This window comes from Rhinatrema bivittatum, chromosome 2 (assembly GCF_901001135.1).
Source record: "Rhinatrema bivittatum chromosome 2, aRhiBiv1.1, whole genome shotgun sequence".
NCBI lineage: Eukaryota > Metazoa > Chordata > Amphibia > Gymnophiona > Rhinatrematidae > Rhinatrema > Rhinatrema bivittatum.
This window is the reverse complement of record NC_042616.1, coordinates 59,846,293-59,865,404: the sequence shown is the minus strand read 5'-3', so window position 1 is coordinate 59,865,404 and position 19,112 is coordinate 59,846,293. Positions and strand designations below refer to the sequence as shown.

The window sequence follows — 19,112 nt, the reverse complement described above, 5'->3', positions numbered from 1 at the left end:
GTACAGAGAAGGGCAACCAGAATGATAAAGGGGATGGAACAGCTCCTCTATGAGGAAAGGCTAAAGAGGTTAGGGCTGTTCAGCTTGGAGAAGAGACGGCTGAGGGGGGATATGATAGAGGTGTTTAAAATCATGAAAGGTCTAGAAGGGGAAGATGTGAATCGGATATTTACTCTTTCGGATAATAGAAGGACTAGGGGGCACTCCATGAAGTTAGCATGTGGCACATTTAAGACTAATCAGAGAAAGTTCTTTTTCACTCAACGCACAATAAAGCTCTGGAATTTGTTGCCAGAGGATGTGGTTAGTGCAGTTAGTGTAGCTGGGTTCAAAAAAGGTTTGGATAAGTTCTTGGAGGAGAAGTCCATTAACTGCTATTTATCAAGTTGACTTAAGGGTAGATTTTAAAAGATGTGCGTGTGCGTCCGTGTGTGCACGGTTCCTGGCGCACGCACATGGACGCGCCAGTTTTATAACGTGCGCATCGGTGCGCGTATGTCATAAAATCGTGTGGCCGCACGTGCAAGGGGGGAGTGAATTTTTGCAAATTACGCGTGGCGGCACAATCGGGCCTTCCTCAGTTCCCTCCCAGTCTGCTCCAATTAAGGAGCGGACTGGGAAGGAACTTCCCTACCCCTCTACCTAAACTCCCTCCCTCTTCCCCTCTCCTCCCCACCCCCTAAACCCTTCCTACCTATCTTTTTTTTTTTTTGTTTCTGAACTTACTTCAGGGCCGGAGCTGAAGTAAGTTGCGTGTGCCGGCAGTTATCGGGATGCATACAATGGCACTGTCCCAGTCCACCCCCCTGCCCCGCCCCTTCCCACCCAGAATCCTTCCCCCCGGCCCTCCCCTTCAGAGAGGCCTGGCACTTGTGCACATTCTTGGGTTTACGCACATGGCCAGGTCCGTTTTAAAATGTGCGCAGTGCGTGCAAGGCCCGGTTTTACACGCGCAGGCCTTTTAATATCCTGGCTTTAGGGAACAGCCTCTGGTATTACTGGCATCAGTAGCATGGGATCTACTTAGATTTTGGGTACTTGCCAGGTACTTGTGGCCTGGATTGGCCTCTGTTGGAAACAGGATGCTGGGCTTGATGGACCCTTGGTCCGACCCAGTATGGCATGTTCTTATTGTTCTTATGGGGAGAGGCTGAAGGATCTAAATATGCATACCCTGGAGGAGAAGAGGTGCAGGGGAGATATGCCTGAAAAATGTCAATGATACACGCACTGCGAACCTTTTCCATTGGAAGCAGATAGTAGAACTAGGGTACATTACATGAAACTCCAGGAGGAAGACTCAGTACCAACATCAGCAAAAATTTCTTCACAGAAAAGGTGGTGGATGCCTAGAATGCTCTTCCAGAAGAGGTGGTGAAGACAAAAAAGGGTAAACAAATTAAAAAAAGGGCATTAGATGAACCCTGTGGTTCCCTAAAGTCTAGAGCATAGACATGAAGAAAAGAGTGTATCTGGGTAATCTGCATAGAGCAGCAGTTACTACCCTTAACCAATTAGCTTCCATGGTTTTGTCACAATTACATCACTCTCCACTTCAACAGTGGAGGTGAAAGAAGAATTGGATTCAGACAACAAACAGTGAGCCCTAACACCCAGGGGCTGCTGGGTAATGCATGCAGATGAGCCTTCTGGTCCTCTTCTGCTGAAAAGGCCTCTAGAAGCTGAGACTGAAGAGCCTGAAGCCTGCAACACTCCCTATAACCTCTGAGGTCCTCTCCCAAGGGCTGCTAGGTAATGTACACAGATGAACCTTCTAATCTACAGGACGTCTAGAAGCTCAGGCTGTGGAGCTAGAAACCTGGATCACTTGTGACAATTTAGGGAGTCTCCTTCCAAGGGCTGCTGGGTAAGGCATCCAGATGAACATCCTCATCCTTTTCTACTGCAAGCGGTACAAGGCCCCTGGAAGCTGAGGCTGTGGAGCCTGAAGCCTGGATCACTCACAGCGACCTCTGGAGTCCTCTCCCAGGGGCTGCTGGGTAAGGTATGCAGATGAGCCTTCTGGTCCTCTTCTCTTTTAAGAACTTGTGCGTGAGCCAGGAACATTTGCTTCAAGGTCCTTGTGTTTGCCATCCCCGCCTTACACAGGGAAGAGGTGGGTTGAGTGGTCCAGATGTTCCTAGGACTATAATAAAAGGGGCCCTTTTAAAGCTAAGGGGCCTGCATGGGGAGTTTCTGACGTAGGAAACTTGTAAATGGATCAGTGCCCTCTCTGCTACAATTTCAGTAATAGTTTGGGGGATTTTCAGCCGGCTTATAGAATTATTAGACTTCAGGTATAGTAAAAGCAGCTGGAAAGACTAATATGATGGCTGAACAATGCCGTAAACCCCTTGGAGCTAGAAACTGGAAAGGCCGTCCAGAAGTACTCATTTCTTCCAAGTGCTAAATTCTAAGGCACTGGCGCCGCCACGGGTGGGTGGAAACATCACATCCCCTCGTTTCTGCCGCGCCTCACAATTAAAATGGGACTTTTCAGTAGGCCCTTCAGAAAGCTGCAGTCTCGGGGGTGCACAGCAGCTCACAAAGTCACCCAGAGGTCACAGCAAGGGCAGGAAACCGGGCTCGCAAGCCCTCAGCCAGAATTCATAGGCAGGGCTAAAAAAATCTGAGGTGCCATTATTTCCCTTCTAATTTATTCTACAGTTTTTATTTGCTCCTTTTTTTTTTTTTGTTCTCATTTGTTTGGTTTTCCTTTTGCTTAATCCTTGCTTCCCTTCCTCTCTCTCTAGCCCTTCCTCCCAGCCATTTCCTCCTTTCCCTTCCGGCCCTCCTTCTAGCCCCCATCTCCCTTCCTCTCAGGTTCAGATTATTTTTATGGACATGAAAGTTTTACATGTATTGAATTATTAAAAAGGGCAAGAAAAGAAATGAACAAATTGCAAAACAATAAGTAAAGCTGCAGGTTACTGGCCATGCCTCAGGCTCTGGTGCTGGGCCAGACTGCCCCTGGTCAGGTTTCATTTCTGGTCTGATGGCCAGGAATATACAGAGATTCTCTTGCTCGTTCTTTTGTGGTAAGTCCTTGCTTTTCTCTTGCTCATCTCTGATCTTTGTATTTTGCACAGCACCCGAGGAAACGCATTTCTGGTTTTATTTCTCTAGTGTTGCGCTGCATACAGAGTCCGGTTTCTTGAGGTGTCCAGTTTAGTTTTTGTCTGCACCTTTCAATCTCTAGTTTGATCTAGTGATGATTGTTTTTAGAGATTTGTTTTTTGGCATTTGTGGCCAAGGTGAAGAGGTGATGTATTCTGCAAGCATGCATTTTCCATATAGGGATCTCCCTCCCACCAGCTTTCCTCCCAGCCTCATCCTTGGTCTCCTACCATTCTTCCACATCTCCCTCCCAACCAGGGCTTGAAACATAGAAATGATGGCAGAAAAGGGCTAAACGGTCATAAGAACATAAAATATGCCATACTGGGTCAGACCAAGGGTCCATCAGGCCCAGCATCCTGTCTCCAACAGTGGCCAATTCAAGTCACAAGTACCTGCCAAGTACCCAAACATTAAATAGATCTCAAGCTATTATTGCTTATTAGTTACTGTCATAGCGGTTTATCCAGTCTGCCCAGCAAGCTTATGGTAGTATCTGCTGCAGCACACAGGACACCCCCATACTTAGTTTCCCAGACTGTCTGCATCAAAAGATTTTCCACTAAAGACTTTAAATTTATTAACAAAAAAAAATAAAATATATATATATATATATATATAAAAGAGACCAATGATTACAAGCAAATCGGGTTTTGGTCACTTCAGTGGTCTACTCTAAAGTGAATAAGAGAATGGTTCACTAACCAAACTTAAGTGATTTCTATACCATCCTGACTTTATATGAGGGTCTCAAAAACGAAAAAAGAATTTTGGCTTATGTAGGATTAGTCCCCTTATATGTGGTTTTTGCTCTATAGGTATAAATTTTCAGTTCGCTTCAATTTTAAGAATTCTAGTAGTCATGGCTGGTCCTGGAGGAAAGTGGGTTATTTGCAAATTGTAACAGTTTTTATTGGATCAATGCATGACTTATCCAAAGATGAACATTTTGGGAGCGGAGGGGGGAACTGTTCTTCGGATGTGCCTCCTTCTGCAGCCTGGAAAGGTATATTATTCTGACATTATTCCAATAAAAGCTATCACAACCTGCAAAGAATCCTGTTGGAGAAGGAAAGTATGGTATTTAAAACTTTCTTTTTAAATTTTCGGTTTAAATATTAAACTAGTGGAAATACCTCCTGAATATACCCAACTTTTTAGCCTGGAGACTCTGAATCAGACTTACTGGAACACAAGCCTTGCAGGTCAGCTCTCATATTCAACCCTTCCTGACCGGTCCCATTTGGGCACACTTTTCACTGTTTGCAGCCGGGCCACTGTAATATAGGGCTCACGTTCAGGAAAGCTTTCCATAGGATGAGACAGGATTTGCCAAACAATCTGCAGGGATATCACTGCAATTCTTGTTTGCTTTTCTAGGAAGGGGGAAACCCTCATCTGAAGCAAGACTTTCCATGTCATATTACGAGACTGTGCCGCAGCACATGATAACTATGCATGGTTGGACACTCGTCCAACCAGGGCTTGAAACATAGAAATGATGGCAGAAAAGGGTTAAACGGTCATAAGAAGATAAGATGTGCCATACTGGGTCAGACCAAGGGTCCATCAGGTCCAGTATCCTGTTTCCACCAGTGGCCGAGTCAAGTCACAAGTACCTGGCAAGTACCCAAACATTAAATAGATCTCAAGCTATTATTGCTTATTAGTTACTGTCATAGCGGTTTATCCAGTCTGCCCAGCAAGCTTATGGTAGTATCTGCTGCAGCACACAGGACAACCCCATACTTAGTTTCCCAGACCATCAGTCAGGGCCCTTGTCCAATACACACAGGTTAGTGAGTGACCTTGAACAGGTCACTTAACCTCCTGTGTGCTCAAACTTCAGGTTTTAAGCTCTTTGGGGACAGGGACAATGTGAATTCTCAGGCAGATTAATCTACAAGAGAGATTAAGAAATGCCTCCAGTTTTCATGCCTTATTCCAGACCTCTGTTTCTACATTCACATATATCAAATCCCTGGCTTCCTGGAGCTTATGGGGGTTCAGCTTCTAAAAAATTCACAGACCTAGGCAAGAGAAATAAAAATGACTGAGAAACCAGATAAATCTATTTTTTGTTTCTTTCTTTCTTAGTTTGTTTGTTTTTTTTTTTTTGTTTTGTAGGAATTAAAATAGATATGGAAAACAGGAGATAATCAGCTTTCTTTCCTTCTGGAGTACATGTATTTTCCCAGGAATCTACAGGCAGAAACCAGCCAAGGCTGAATTTGTTGATCCTAGGTAGTGAGGTGAAAGGCATGATTTTTGGGAGTGGGGTGAGGTGGGGGGGTGTATTTGAGCACCATTCTTGCTGGAATAGGTGTCTCTGCCAAATCTGTTCCTTCCTTGAAGGCTTCAGACTAACCACAAAAGCCCTGTGTTTATCCCACTGTTAAGAAAGGCAAGACCCCACTCTTCATGTATTTTTTTACATATCTGTTGGCAGTTCTTGTGTTTTGTTTGTTTTAGTTTACAAGCCTTTTTTTTTTTTTTTTTAACACTCTGCCCCAGGCAGGAAATCATTATCTCCGGCTGACAGGGAAGGCTTTTATGTCGGGGAGCAGGAACCAAGACGTTTTTTTTTTCTGTGTGTGAAATTATCCGGCTGGCTTGAAACTTACACCTCTTCAAAACACCTAGACAGGGCCTAGGAAATTATTTTTTAGCATTCTTTTTTTTTTTTTTTTATAACTATCCACCAACCCTACCAGAAATGTTTATAAAGTACTTATGAAGGAGATCTCTCTGACTAAAGAAAGCAAATAAATGCTATCCTTCTAGTACAAGAGTGAATCTGGCTCCACTCTGGAAACACTGCTTGCTGCTTGCTTGTGTTCACCCTATCAGTTCAGAGAGCTGTGCCAAGGAGGATAGCTTCACCCGGCACCAGTCAGGCCAACAGTAATTAAGGAAGACATTGATTAAATGGATGCCAGCAGGAGTTTGGGGTTCAACTCCAGAATTATTGTATGAGCCGGAATTAATCTAGTCCAGATTCAGATCTAGACAGGGTGAACAAAACCAAAGTACTGGAGGAACTTGTCCAGGAGTTAAGAGGGTCTGTAATATTTGCCTGGGTCCTTCCATCCTTTTAGGGCATGTTGGCTGGCACTGAAGGCGGCTCCTGATTTTATTTTTTTTTTTGGGACACCCATCCCTTTATACATTGTCTTGCTTTTTAATCTGTTGGAAGCGGAAATATAACTAACCAGAACAAAGAACAGACACGGGAGTTACAGCAGGATCTTTCACAAACGGTGCAGTTCCTCCCTGAACTCTCTACTTCCTTATCCGGGAGTTGCATCCTGCGCACACGTACAAGTACTTGGGGAGTTTTCTGCACAGGCATAGCTTGACTGAATGGTATGTTCTCCCCAATTTATTTTCAAGCACACACAGACACATAATCCTCCTGTAGTAAGGGACAAAACAAGCTCGGTGGACTAAGGTTCCCCTGTACCCTTCTGAAGGTCGATCACCAAAGACTGGGCATTTCATATAAACCTATACCTGGAAATAAGGATAAGCAAGATGCAGGTGACAGTCCGATAAAAAAAAAAAAAAAGGTAACCCACACATCCCTGGCTGACTTTCGAGAGGGACCCGATGACGTTCTGGACAACTGGTCATACAGGCACGAAGTTTACGCGGATCAAAAAAAAATTGTCATTTGCATCTTATTTATTTATTTTTAGATTTTTATATACCGGTGCTCCTGTATGAAATACAGATCACATTGGTTTACATTGAAACTGAACATAAATTTTTGCCTAGAGGCATTACATAGAACAAGGTTGTGGAACTTGAAAAAGGGTAAACTAGATCAAAATTAACATTGTGATGTAAACAAATTGGCTAACAAATCTCATTGAGCAGTATAAATAAAAACAAAAACATAAAAGCAAAACAGTAGATGTCACATGAGACCTGCGGCAAGAGAATGGATAGAGTCAAGTAGAAGTATAGATCCTGGAGAATGCTATGATGAGGAACTCTTGCTGGTTGTAGAGGAAAAAAGTGCTTATGGTCCTGTAAAAGCTTGTTTATCTTATCTGACTTTTGTTTCTACCATATTCAAGTGGACTAAAGTGACAACCAGAACACTTTGCTCCCAAGGCCAGAGCCATACAAAACTGTTAGAAAGCCAGGGCCCGAATCCAGTCCATCCTCCTGCCTCTTACCTAAATCCTAAAGCATCGCAGGCAGACGACTGCCTAAGGGCGACTCTTAAAAAGGGACACTCAGCCGCCCTCCTGGGGAAGCTTCCTCTCTCTAGCACTGAAAAAGCAAACCTCTTCCACCTGGACCGCCACGTGCAAAAGATGCTAGCCGGCCTTTCACACCAAACCGGGAAAACTCGTCTGAGCTGCTAACTCTCCAGACTGCATAGTGCAGGTAACATTCCAACACCTTCCCCAGGAGTTCAAAGACAGTAACCGAAGCTATAAAAAATAAGCCACTGGGTTTGCGATTTCAAAAATTCCTTTGAACCTTCTCGGGCAAATTTACTAGACGTTCAAATGAGAATTTCCCAGGATGGGGGGTGGAGGGATAGAAAGAAAAACTCTGAAGGGCTCCAAGAAACGCGATTGAAACCGAAAGAATTTTTCCGGATCTGCTGCGCTCCCATTCCTCCCCCCCCAAACCAAGCCCTTAAAAGTCACAACTAATAAGAACAGGGGGAAAATATTTGCACCCGCGCGCAATGTTAATTACCTACCCAGGAAACAGGAGGATAAGTGCAGCTTTCATACGGGCTGACCGCATAATTACAGAGACCGGCTGCAAAAGAAATGTTAATACCAGACCAAGGAAATGTGTTCCCCATTAATTCTAACATGAAATTTACTGGGAAAAAAAAATGCTTCGTAGACCTTTCATTTATATAATCCATCTGCCGTTCCTCATCCTTTTCGGCAAGCCTCTAGCTTGTCGATTATGACACACGCGACAAGCAAGGTCTGGGATCCGGCCTGTCACATTTGAAAGAAAACGCCTCCTAGATCCTCGTGCAATCCTCGCCTTCCCTGCCTGGAAGGATGAGAGAGGGTACGCCTTGCCTAGACAGATTTCCCTTGATCTGATTCCAGATTCGAGAAAACTACAGCCCAACAGAGCAAAACCATGCCCCAAACACCGCCAACCTCTCAGAGTGCAAGAAATTGTTAAAAAAAAAAAAAAATCACACCAAGCCCTGCAAAATTCTCCTACTTGTGCTTTTAATTTTAAAATGCAACTTTAAATTTAAGCTGTTTTCATTTGGGAAAAATTAAAATCTGATTTCTCTGTGTTTAATTTTTTTTAGGGGGGGGGCGGAAATTATGAATATTTAGACCACGTGAGTCACAACCAAAATAAAATAAAATAAAAATCTCACCTTGGCCAGTAGCAGCAGGCAGAGGGTTAACGTAGTCCTGCTCACCTCCATGGCTTGAAAAGATCTTTTTCTATTTCTTGTCCCGGAAAGTTGTGAATACCTCCAGATGCAGATAGGAGAACTCAGCCCCCCTTGCGGGAATCCAACAGATTCCCTTTGTCCTTTTATTGTCGTCTTTTTTTTTTGTAGGGGGGGGGGGTTTCACTACCCGTCACAAACTGATTTTCTCTTCTTGCTGCAGAGGATCCGGCTCGGATGCAGCCTTGGAGACAGTTCACAGACGTCTTCTTCCCACGCGTGAAAGGACTGAAGCTGCCAAAGCGACCTCCGAGCCCACTTACGCCTCTAATAATTATATTTAACAATAGAATAAGCACATAAAATAAAAGTTGGAAGAACAGCTGTAAACTCCTCGAACACGCGAAAAAAAAACGTAAATTTCAAATTGCAGGAGCCTGCAAGGATTGGGTTAGAGAGGTTGCCGAGATTCTGAGGTGAAGAAGCTCAGGCAGGCTGATAGGTGTTGCCTGCATAGAAACAAAAAAAAAAAAAGAAAAGAAAAATACACAAAAGAGATGGGGGGGGCGGAGGAGGGGAGCACAGTTCGCTTCTCAAAAAGAAACCAATGAAAAAAAGGATTTGTAATCATCACTAGCATCGGCCATTCTTTGGGAGAAAAGAAGAAGAAGGAAAATCCCCCGACGGTAAACCTCCCGATGTGGTTTCTGGCTTGGAGAGTTTCTGGTGCCTGCCGTGCAAGCCCGTGCAGCTGCAAATCCCTGTCTCGCAGGGCTTTCTCTCGCCTCCTCTTGCGGGCTGATCTGAGAGACGTGCCAGCTCCTTCTCCAGCCTTTAAACTCCTCTGCATCCAGACATAAAAGAGAGGGCAGGGACGGATAAAAAAAAAAGGGGGGGGGAGTGGAGGTTAAAAAAATATATCCATGCAAAACCAAGTACAGTTCCTTAAAATGTTATGGGAGAAGGGCGGGGTGCGCCGCCGCCCTCTGATTGGTGGAGAGGTGGACGGGGGGCGGGAGAAGGAGGGTGTGGGCGGGCACCTGCAAGCCCGGTTGACGAGGAGAAGGAGGCGGGGCCGGGCCGGCTGCTGAGGTCCTATTGGATAGCTGGGGAAGGCGGGGCGCTAAATGTTTGAAGGAGGCGGGATCTGGCTGCGCGAGAGAGGCGAACGCGCTTGGCGTTGCCGCGGTCTTCACCTCTGTGCAGTGCCGGTACCCTGTCCAGCCTCCTGCATTTCAGAGGCATTTGGGGGAGCGCGTGCAGGACCTGATCCCGTTCTTAATGGATTTTGGAAAAGGAGCTGGTTAAGGGGCGGATGAAGAGATGCTTAACTCCGGCAAGCTGGTCAGAGATCTTGTCAAGTTAGTCCGATAAACATGGAATTCACCTACTTGTTTGTTGACCTTTACTGCCACGTATTATGCCCCAACTGTACCAGGACGAATATGTTTCCTTTTTCGTGCCAGTGGAAAATTGAAAGATATGCAATCCTTTGCATTAAAAAGACTGTTTTGGTGATGCAGGATATTTGTCCTCGTACAATTGGGGGCGCAATATGTGGAATTAAGGGTCAACAAACACGTTGTAGCTGATACCATTTTACTGGACTAACTTGATACATCCTGTGACTAGTCAAGTCAGTGAAGTAATATACAAAGAAAAAATAATGGGGGAGCTCACTGAAGGTGGGACAGATATCGGGGAGTGATTGTACATGCTTTGACAAAGGTATGTTATTTCATTTTTCTTCAGGGGGCACAGTATGATGCCCTGATAGTAGTTGGGTTGTATCTACTTTGAAATAAGGAGACCAGTAAGAAATAAAATATGACAGAAGGTAGGGACCATAAGGCCCATCTGGGCTCCCCAGTTTCATTCCACTTGCCCCAGTTGATCTATGGCTTTTCCCCTCCTTCACAACTGGGGATCCTCTGTGTTTATCCCAGGGTTTTTTTTAAACTCCATTCTTGCTTTTATCTCTGCCATCTCCTCTAGGAAGACCATTCCATGCATTCCATACAGCTAGCCTTCTCCTCTCCCCGAGGCTTCCTTGCATGCTGTCTAGGCTGATAGGGTTAATTTCTGCTGAGTTTCAGATCTGGTCTGAATTAGCTTCCCAATCCTCTGTCTCATTTCTCCTGATTTTCTTGCTTTGTTTTCCTTCTGGGAAATTATTTTGACAGGGAGATTTCTTTTTCCTTCAGTTCTTCTTGTGATAGCAGTGCAAGTTTCCTTCACACACACACAGACACACACACACACACACACACACACTGTTGCACCACAGAACAGATACAGCATGGGCAGTAACTGTGCAAGCTTCTCTCTCTCTCTCTCTCTCTCTCTCTCTCTCTCTCTCTCTCACACACACACACACAGATTCAGAGTCTCTCACACACTGCCCCACCACAGAACAGGTACAGCATGGGCAGTAACTGTGCAAGCTTCTCTCTCTCTCACACACACACACACACACACACACACAGATTCAGAGTCTCTCACACACTGCCCCACCACAGAACAAGTACAGCATAGGCAGTAACTGTGCAAGCTTCTCTCTCTCTCTCTCACACACACACACAGATTCAGAGTATCTCACACACTGCCCCACCACAGAACAGGTACAGCATAGGCAGTAACTGTGCAAGCTTCTCTCTCTCTCTCTCTCTCTCACACACACACACACACACAGATTCAGAGTCTCTCACACACTGCCCCACCACAGAACAGGTACAGCACGGGCAGTAACTGCAAGCTTCTCTCTCTCTCACACACACACACACACATTCAGAGTCTCTCACACACTGCCCCACCACAGAACAGGTACAGCATAGGCAGTAATTGTGCAAGCTTCTCTCTCTCTCACACACACACACACACACAGATTCAGAGTCTCTCACACACTGCCCCACCATAGAACAGGTACAGCACGGGCAGTAACTGTGCAAGCTTCTCTCTCTCTCTCTCTCTCTCTCTCACACACACACACACACACACACACACAGATTCAGAGTCTCTCACACACTGCCCCACCACAGAACAGGTACAGCACGGGCAGTAACTGTGCAAGCTTCTCTCTCTCTCTCACTCACACACACAGACACACAGATTCAGAGTCTCTCACACACTGCCCCACCACAGAACAGGTAAAGCATAGGCAGTAATTGTGCAAGCTTCTCTCTCTCTTTCTCTCTCACAGATTCAGAGTCTCTCACACACTGCCTCACCATAAAACGGGTACAGAGAGGGTGTCTACAATACAAGCTTCTTTATATTGCCCTGCCAGTTTGTCTCAGCCTTGCCCTGGAGTGGGTATTTGTAAGGGTGAGAAAGACGTTTAGAATTTCTGGATGCATTCGGGTTTTCCTTCACAAGGAGAATGCCAACCAGGGTAGAAGTTGTGAAAGCACTGGGTTTTGTTTTCTTTTTTCAGGATGTTGGGCACCTCTTGTGAAGACATGGACTGGACTGAGATCACCAGCTCATTTCATGGGGGGGGGGGCACTGAAGAACTTAATGTCTTTCCGTCATCGATAGCTGAAGCAGGAACACAGAGGTGAAAGGTTCTGCGCCCTCTTTGTCAATTCACTGAACCAGCCTGTCCCCAGGGTATTAACGGAGCAGTTCTGAATTTTGTGCTATATAACAAAGCATGTCATTAACTCGGGCTGCTCTTCTCCCATTTCCAAATTAATTCACTGACCTTGAAGGGAAAATACAGGGGTTTTCTAGCCAAATGGTGACATCATGGCTTCACTTCTGCAGTACCAGGGCACCGGTTGCTGGCCCTTATTTACAGACGGAATTAACTTTCTCTCCTCCTCTGCCTAGGGCAAATAAAGCCCTTTTGAAAGTGTAACCGCTGTGGAGCTATACGTGTTAATCCATTGGAATTAAGGTGTCCTACCATTGTCAAGAAGAGGTGGAGGCGCACAGCCGGCTGAAAGGAAGCAGGTTGACTTCACTATAGTGTCTTTCATTCAAAGTGCAGAGCACTTGTGCAGCCGGCTCTGAGGCGGAAACAAGATCACAACAACCCGTTCATGTGCCACAAAGCTTGGTGGCACTTTATAGACTGACTGAGGTCCTCTTTGTCAGATAGGTCTTGCAGTTGTTGCCTGCGGCCAGGGCTCTGTGCTGCTGGGGGCTTCACGGCGAGGGCATGCATGTGACCCACAGCAATCTGCCATTTTGCTGAGGAGCCGGCCCAGTGGGTTAGAGCAGGCTGAGAACTGGGGATATAACAGGGTTCAGATCCCACTTTACCACTGACACTCCTGGTGACCTTAGGTAAGTCACATTGTTTCAGGCATCCAAATCAGAGCCTCATTTACCAAGCATATTTTCCCACTGACACAGAATGGGAGAAAAGCTTTAGTAAATCAGGTCCTACGATTGCTAACTCTCTGGGGTTAGCATATATTGTACTGCATGCATTTAGTGTATAGAAATAATGATTACTGTCCAGGACAGCATCAGAGCCCTTCCCAGAGGTCAGAGTGCAGGAGTAGCCTAGCGAATAGAACAGGAGGCAGGGAAGTCAGGGGTTCAAACCCGGCTTCTGTTCTTTGTGACCCTGGGCAAGTCACTTCCACCTCCATTCCCCCAGGTACAAACTTGCTGGTCGATTTATAAAAGGCTTGCGTGCGCCAAAACCGGGAGACATGCACATGTCTGGGCCGCGCGCAGGCACCGCACGGATTTTAAAAGGCCCGCAACAGCGCGAGTATCTCCCGTTACGCACACAAAAAATTTGGGGAGGGGGGAAAGGGGCGAGGAATGGGCATGGTCTGGGCGGGGCACGGGGCAGGCCGGGGCTGAGGCATGATTTCTACGCGTACCTATTTACATGCACAAGCGCGAGCCGGGGTCCCCTACCCCGTAACTTTACTTCTGCTATGGATGGCGTGTAAGTCATAAAATTAAAAAAAAAATAGGGTACTTAGCGCGGTTTAGGGGGATCTGGCCTAACAGGGTAAAAGGTAGGCAAAGTAACAGGGCGGGCTAGGAAGGCCGATTGGTTAACTGGCCATGAACTGACTAAATGGTTACTGGCGCTGGCGCGTGTGTCTAATAAAATCTCCCCCCCCGCGTATTCGAGCAAGGTGGCATTTGCACGCACAATGCACGCATCAATCTGAAATCGGGCGCACATGGACATGCGGATAGCCGATTTGAAAACACATGCGCGTATACGCACATACACGCACGTATGTTTTAAAATCATCCCGTTCATGTGCACGCGCCGGCAAATGCACACATGTGTGCGCCCGCGCCCAGCACTTAAAATCTACCTCTTAGATTTTAAGCCCTGGGTGGACACAACACATACTACCTGTTGTGGCTGATCAGTCCTAAAAGACAGACTATAAAGCTCCAGATTCTTTTAAGTGATTTAGAAATGTGTAACTCCCGCTCTCAAATAATGTGGTTATGAAACTAGATATAAATAAAACTCTGATCCCACCCCACCTTTTATCGGATTTTACCAAATATGCAGTTCTTGATACTTGATGGTAATGTTAATAACCTTCAGCAGAGGCATTTCTCAGGCCTTTACCAGCCAGGAGAAGGATATCTCTGGCTTTCTTCTGGGAGAGGGCATGAGGCACTGTTATCAGCTAAGAGCACTGCAGATGTAGTCTAATAGGTGGATGCAATATCATGCACAGGTTAACCCGTGGTTGGACACACGTTTTGGATGCGCTACCAATAAGCCCTGATGCAATATGAGGAATCAGCGCATCCAAAACGCGTGTCCAAACCAGCATGTAGCTAAAAGGGCTCACCACATGTAAATCACCTGTCGATGAGGCTATTACCCCACGATGTGAAAAAAATCACCGTGCACCCGACGGTGCACCCGACCGTGCACCAGCTCCGGGGCTAGCATCCATCAAAAATGGATGCTAGCCCCGGAGCTGGCATTAAGTCTTGAGGTGCCCCAAACCCTGAACAGAAATGCAGAAAATACTGCTTTTCTGTGGTTCCTCCGACTTACTCTCACCACAATACTAAGTAGGAGGAACCACAGAAAGCAGCAACATGAAACCCCCCCCCCCCCCCCCAAAAAAAAATACATTTTTGACAGTGGTTAGGTTAGGAAAATGGGCGCTCTTAAAATTGAGCATCCGTTTTCCTAACCCGCACACAGCCAGGGCTCCTGGGCAAACCCGATGCCATGGAAGCGCCAGGGACGCGAGATTTATCCCCAGCGCCTCCTTTTTAGTGCGGCAGCTCACTTGCCTTTTGCGTCGGGCGCCCGAGAGAGATGGATTGTATGCGCAGTCTGGACGCCCGGTTTTTTTACGCGCACTTTATTGCATCGGCCTGTAAGCCTTGACAAGCTGAGCAGAGGAGCACAGAACGGAATAGACATTTCTTTCACCAAAATCCTTTTGTTTGTTCTCCCCTGCTCAGGTACATACGCAACATTAGAAAACACAAGGGGACGCATTTAAGGATTTCCATGCTCAGCCCAGAAAGTGTGACAGAATCCTTTCGCACGCGCCGCGCCCTGTTATGTGACCGCGCTTGTGCATGAAAACCTAGGGGGTTTGCTTTGAAGTTAAAACTATCAGCTGTTGATTTATTATTATTATTATTTCTTTCCTACCTGTTGAGAGTTTGTGGTTGAAATTCTAGGGAAGCTGCAGCACACTATGATGTCATCAGGCTCTGTAAATACTGCCGGGCCATTGGTCGGTTCCCAGGCTCTGTTGACTGTGCCAGACGTTCTCAGTGCATGGCCACTGCCAGCTAATCAATCGCCCCGCTTGACTTCTCTCCACCATTTCTTAAGCTGTGTTAACAGGACTGTCCTACGGGGCGTGTCAAGCCGGTGGAGGGGGGTGCCGCACTGCCCTTTTTAAACCAGTCTCAGTCAGGCCAATGCAACAAGATGCACGCTCAAAACGGGCGCTCATATTGAGTGCCTGCTTTCCTAATGCGCGAGCAGCCTCATCCCCTGTGCACCCGATGCAGTCTTTAAATGAGAGGGAAATTGGGGCAGCGTTAAAAAAAAAAAAAAGGGCGCTAAGGGGGGAATTGTGCGGTTTTGGGGCTCAAAGGAGTTTATTGCATCGGGTACCTATTTCAACGGGGGCTCAATTCCAGTGTCTGCTTTGATTGTGCTTCTTTGTGCTCATTTTGCTGAGGTTCATAGACTTTACTGATATCTAAATTGTGCAGTCATAAGCAAAGTGCACTTCTTTTTTTGGGGAGGTTATAATTTTATTAAAAACGTGCATATACAATATTTGGTTTGAAAAGCAAAGTACAAACAAGATGTAAAATAAAGGTTACAGTCATTCTCAACAGTTTCACATTTTGTTTTATTATCCCCTCCCCCCCACTCTCCCCCATTCCCCCCCCCCCCCCCCCCCCAGTAGTACTGTTTGGGAGTAGTAAATGCAAGGAAATGCACGAACCTCCAGTTGTCTAGTAAACAATGGTTATTCAGCAATTAAATATTCCTAACTTGTCCCGCTGTACCTCCTCCTACGGCTTTGCATCGGCTTTTTGCAACCGTATCCATATAAGTTGCCAGGATGGTTTCGATTACAGGCCCATTGAAGCCTGTTCGTGAAATTGGCATGGCCTAGCCAGTCTGATCGTATCCCCACCTGTTGGTATATTATTGGACCGCCAGAGCAATGCTAGCTCACAGCGTGCTGCCATTATAACTAAACGCATTGTACCTTCTGCCACCGTGTTAATCCCTAAAGGTAGGTTCAAAAGAACAGTCTCCGGTGTGAGTTGTACCTGTTCACCAATAATGTTCTGTATAATATGAGAAAGGACATTCCAAAACAAAGTGACATGGGGGCAAGACCACCACATGTGAAAAAATGTACCGGTCTGGTCGCAGCCTTTCCAACACCGAGGGTCCTGTGACTGCTTAAATTTATGTATCCTGTCCGGCGTGTAATACCATCTTATTTATTTATTTATTTTATTTAACATGTTTTGTATACTGTCATTTGGTTTCACCATCATAACGGTTTACAATAATCAAAATAGGTGGGAAAAGTAACATCAGGATTTCTACAGAGGGTAAAATATTTGAAAAAGTAATAATGGTAGAATCAACAGGAAAAGTGATAGTTACTATATGTCGGAAAAGCTCTTAAATGGCGTTTCATGAGTTTCATGGCTGAGATGAGAGTTCATGGGTGGACAAGATGGTATCTCTGTTTACTTGATGTTGTATTATGTGTGGGTCTGATGGTGTTGTTGGTTGAGTACGTCTGAGTAGGCTCTGGTGAAAAGCCAGGTTTTTAATTCTTTTTTAAAGGTTTTGGTTGACTTCTTAGGAGAATCTTATAGCTATTCTCTGCTAGAGTAGTATATGGAGAGCTCTTCTTTGTGTGCAAGAAAATAGAGTCCCACATATCATCCGGGATCTCCTTTCCTAGATCTATCTCTCACGCCTTCATATATGCCCGGCTTCACTGATGGGTCTTTGTTTACAAAGCTTTATACTTGGGAAATCGCTCGGTGGAGGGTATTTCCCTGATCACACCAGCGTTCGAATTGTGTCTTTCCTAATGCTAAATCTCGGCCATCCTGTTCTGACTGAAGGAAATGCTGGAGTTGCAAGCTTGAGAAAATATCACCCTCTGATAAGCCAAAAGTCTCCTGTAGTGTAGTGAAGGGAATCAGTTTATAAGTGCACTTCTTTTTGATCAAATCGATGCACATATATTTTTCTCCACTGGGAGCAGTAAATTCAGGAGTCCGGATGATACTGAGGAGGAGGAGGACACATTTACCACAACACGGAGGACCATATTTTTTAATGTTTCTCATAAGCCCTTGACTGCAGGTTAACTTTACTCCACCTCCTGAACTGGAGTTAAATTCCCCGCATTAAGAAAATGCGTTTTGGTTGCTCAGCCTTTGGGGTGCGCTTTCCCACACCGGCCCGGTAATAGCTAATGTCCTCGTCTACATGGAATTGACATGTGATGGACGCTATTAGGTACGCGTTTGTTAGGGCGCACATTTCAGATGCGCTAATCTCCTCCCGGTATCGGATGCTATTACCGCGTGCCGGACACGCGCTCCCAACTGCGAGTAAACCCGTGCACTAGGTCGGGCGCACTTTATTGCATCGGCCTGCAAGCGAGAATGCAAGCCCAAGAAGGGAAGAGGCAAAGGGCAAGAAAATCAACCCTCGCCTTGGATGCCATTGTGTCCAGCAACCGCCCTGTGTATTAATTCCTGCACTGCCCATCTGTGGCTTAAGGTCCTCTGTCTTAAGAATGATACCAGATCTCTCACAGCCATAGGAATCCTCTGAAGCAAGGCCCACGTGTGCCACATACCGGGCACATTTCACAAATATAAAGAAAATGCATCGTGTATTGTGCGGTCACGATGAGAAAGGTTTCACAAGTGACCCTGCCAACACCGCATCTACTTAGGTCAGACTTGGCCATGATGTCATAACCGATAGTACATCTACTAGGGCCAAGTCAGATAACCATCCTCTGTGATGTCATTTTGGATGTCTTGTTAACATTGGCCATGTCGGGGGCGGGGGGGATGTGTGTCCATGAACATTGAATATCGACACGAGGATAGCATTTTGCATCATACTGCTGAAAGGCCAGGAGTGTTCGAATCTGGTCCCGGGGGCCGTAAACAGGTCTGATTGTCAGCATGTCCACCTTGAATGTTCAGAGCATTTATTTGCACACACACTGGAGGGGGAGGGGGGGGGGAGGTCCATGTACCAAGTTCATGTGCAGAATTTTAGTTATCCTGAAGACTAGATTTCTTTTCCCACCCCTGCAGTAGCCAGCACATGGCGAGGGCAGGTTTCTTTCACTCCGCACAAGGCTGTAATGATTACACCACTATTCACCCACATGCTCAATCCTCCCTACGGAGAGTGAAGGAGAGCTCCAGAAATGTGACTACTACTTAAAATTAGCCATCATTGGTTATGTTGTGAAGTGTTGCATTATTTCTTTTATGTATTGTTGGACCATTTGCAGCTGTACTTAGGTGGCACAGAGATGTAAACTATAAACATGTGGTTCCCCCTCTCTCTTTGGTGTTCAGAATATATTTATGTATGTGTGTGTGTGTGCCCAAGATTAGAAAGAACGTTTCTTTGCTCACCAGCAGATGTTTCCAGAGCAATACCTTCTGAAAGCACAGAAATCTTAAATGAACGGATCAGCTCTCCAGTGCTGGAAGAGAGCTCAGCGCCTGCCTCTAATTAGTAAACTCAAAACCCATAGTGAAATATCATTTAAAACTGGGGCTTCAGCCAAGGAAGAAGCCCAGGAGCTCACAGTCAAGGCTCTGGGTCTAACCCACCCTCTCTCCACAGCTGAGCTGAGATGATCCACAAAGCTTGGGTTGCACAGTTGCTCAAAACAAATTCACCCTCCCCTTGGGGGCTGGGGACTGGAGGTTTCCGCTGGGACATTGATCAGACTGGTCCAGAAATCCCCTTGAACACTTGAAAAATCTCCCAGGCCAGCTGTGCGACAGCAGAGTCAGCCCCTGAATCTAGCAAATGCCCCTGGCAGGCACTCCAGGGCCAGGTGGGGCGGTGGCACCGAGTGGCACACGTCGAATC

At 46.0% G+C, this 19,112-nt stretch overlaps 1 protein-coding gene across 1 annotated transcript in view; it reads right to left on the bottom strand.

Annotated features, from left to right (window-relative positions):
* LOC115084003 (tumor necrosis factor receptor superfamily member 16-like) overlaps window positions 1–9,385 on the bottom strand; it is a 141,287-nt gene extending 131,902 nt beyond the window's left edge. The window contains exon 1 of the mRNA XM_029588238.1: window positions 8,498–9,385. Coding sequence (XP_029444098.1) covers window positions 8,498–8,548 — 51 coding nt within the window. The 5' untranslated portion in view covers window positions 8,549–9,385. The remainder of the gene's footprint in view (window positions 1–8,497) is intronic.
* Between the last annotated feature and the right edge of the window lie 9,727 nt (window positions 9,386–19,112).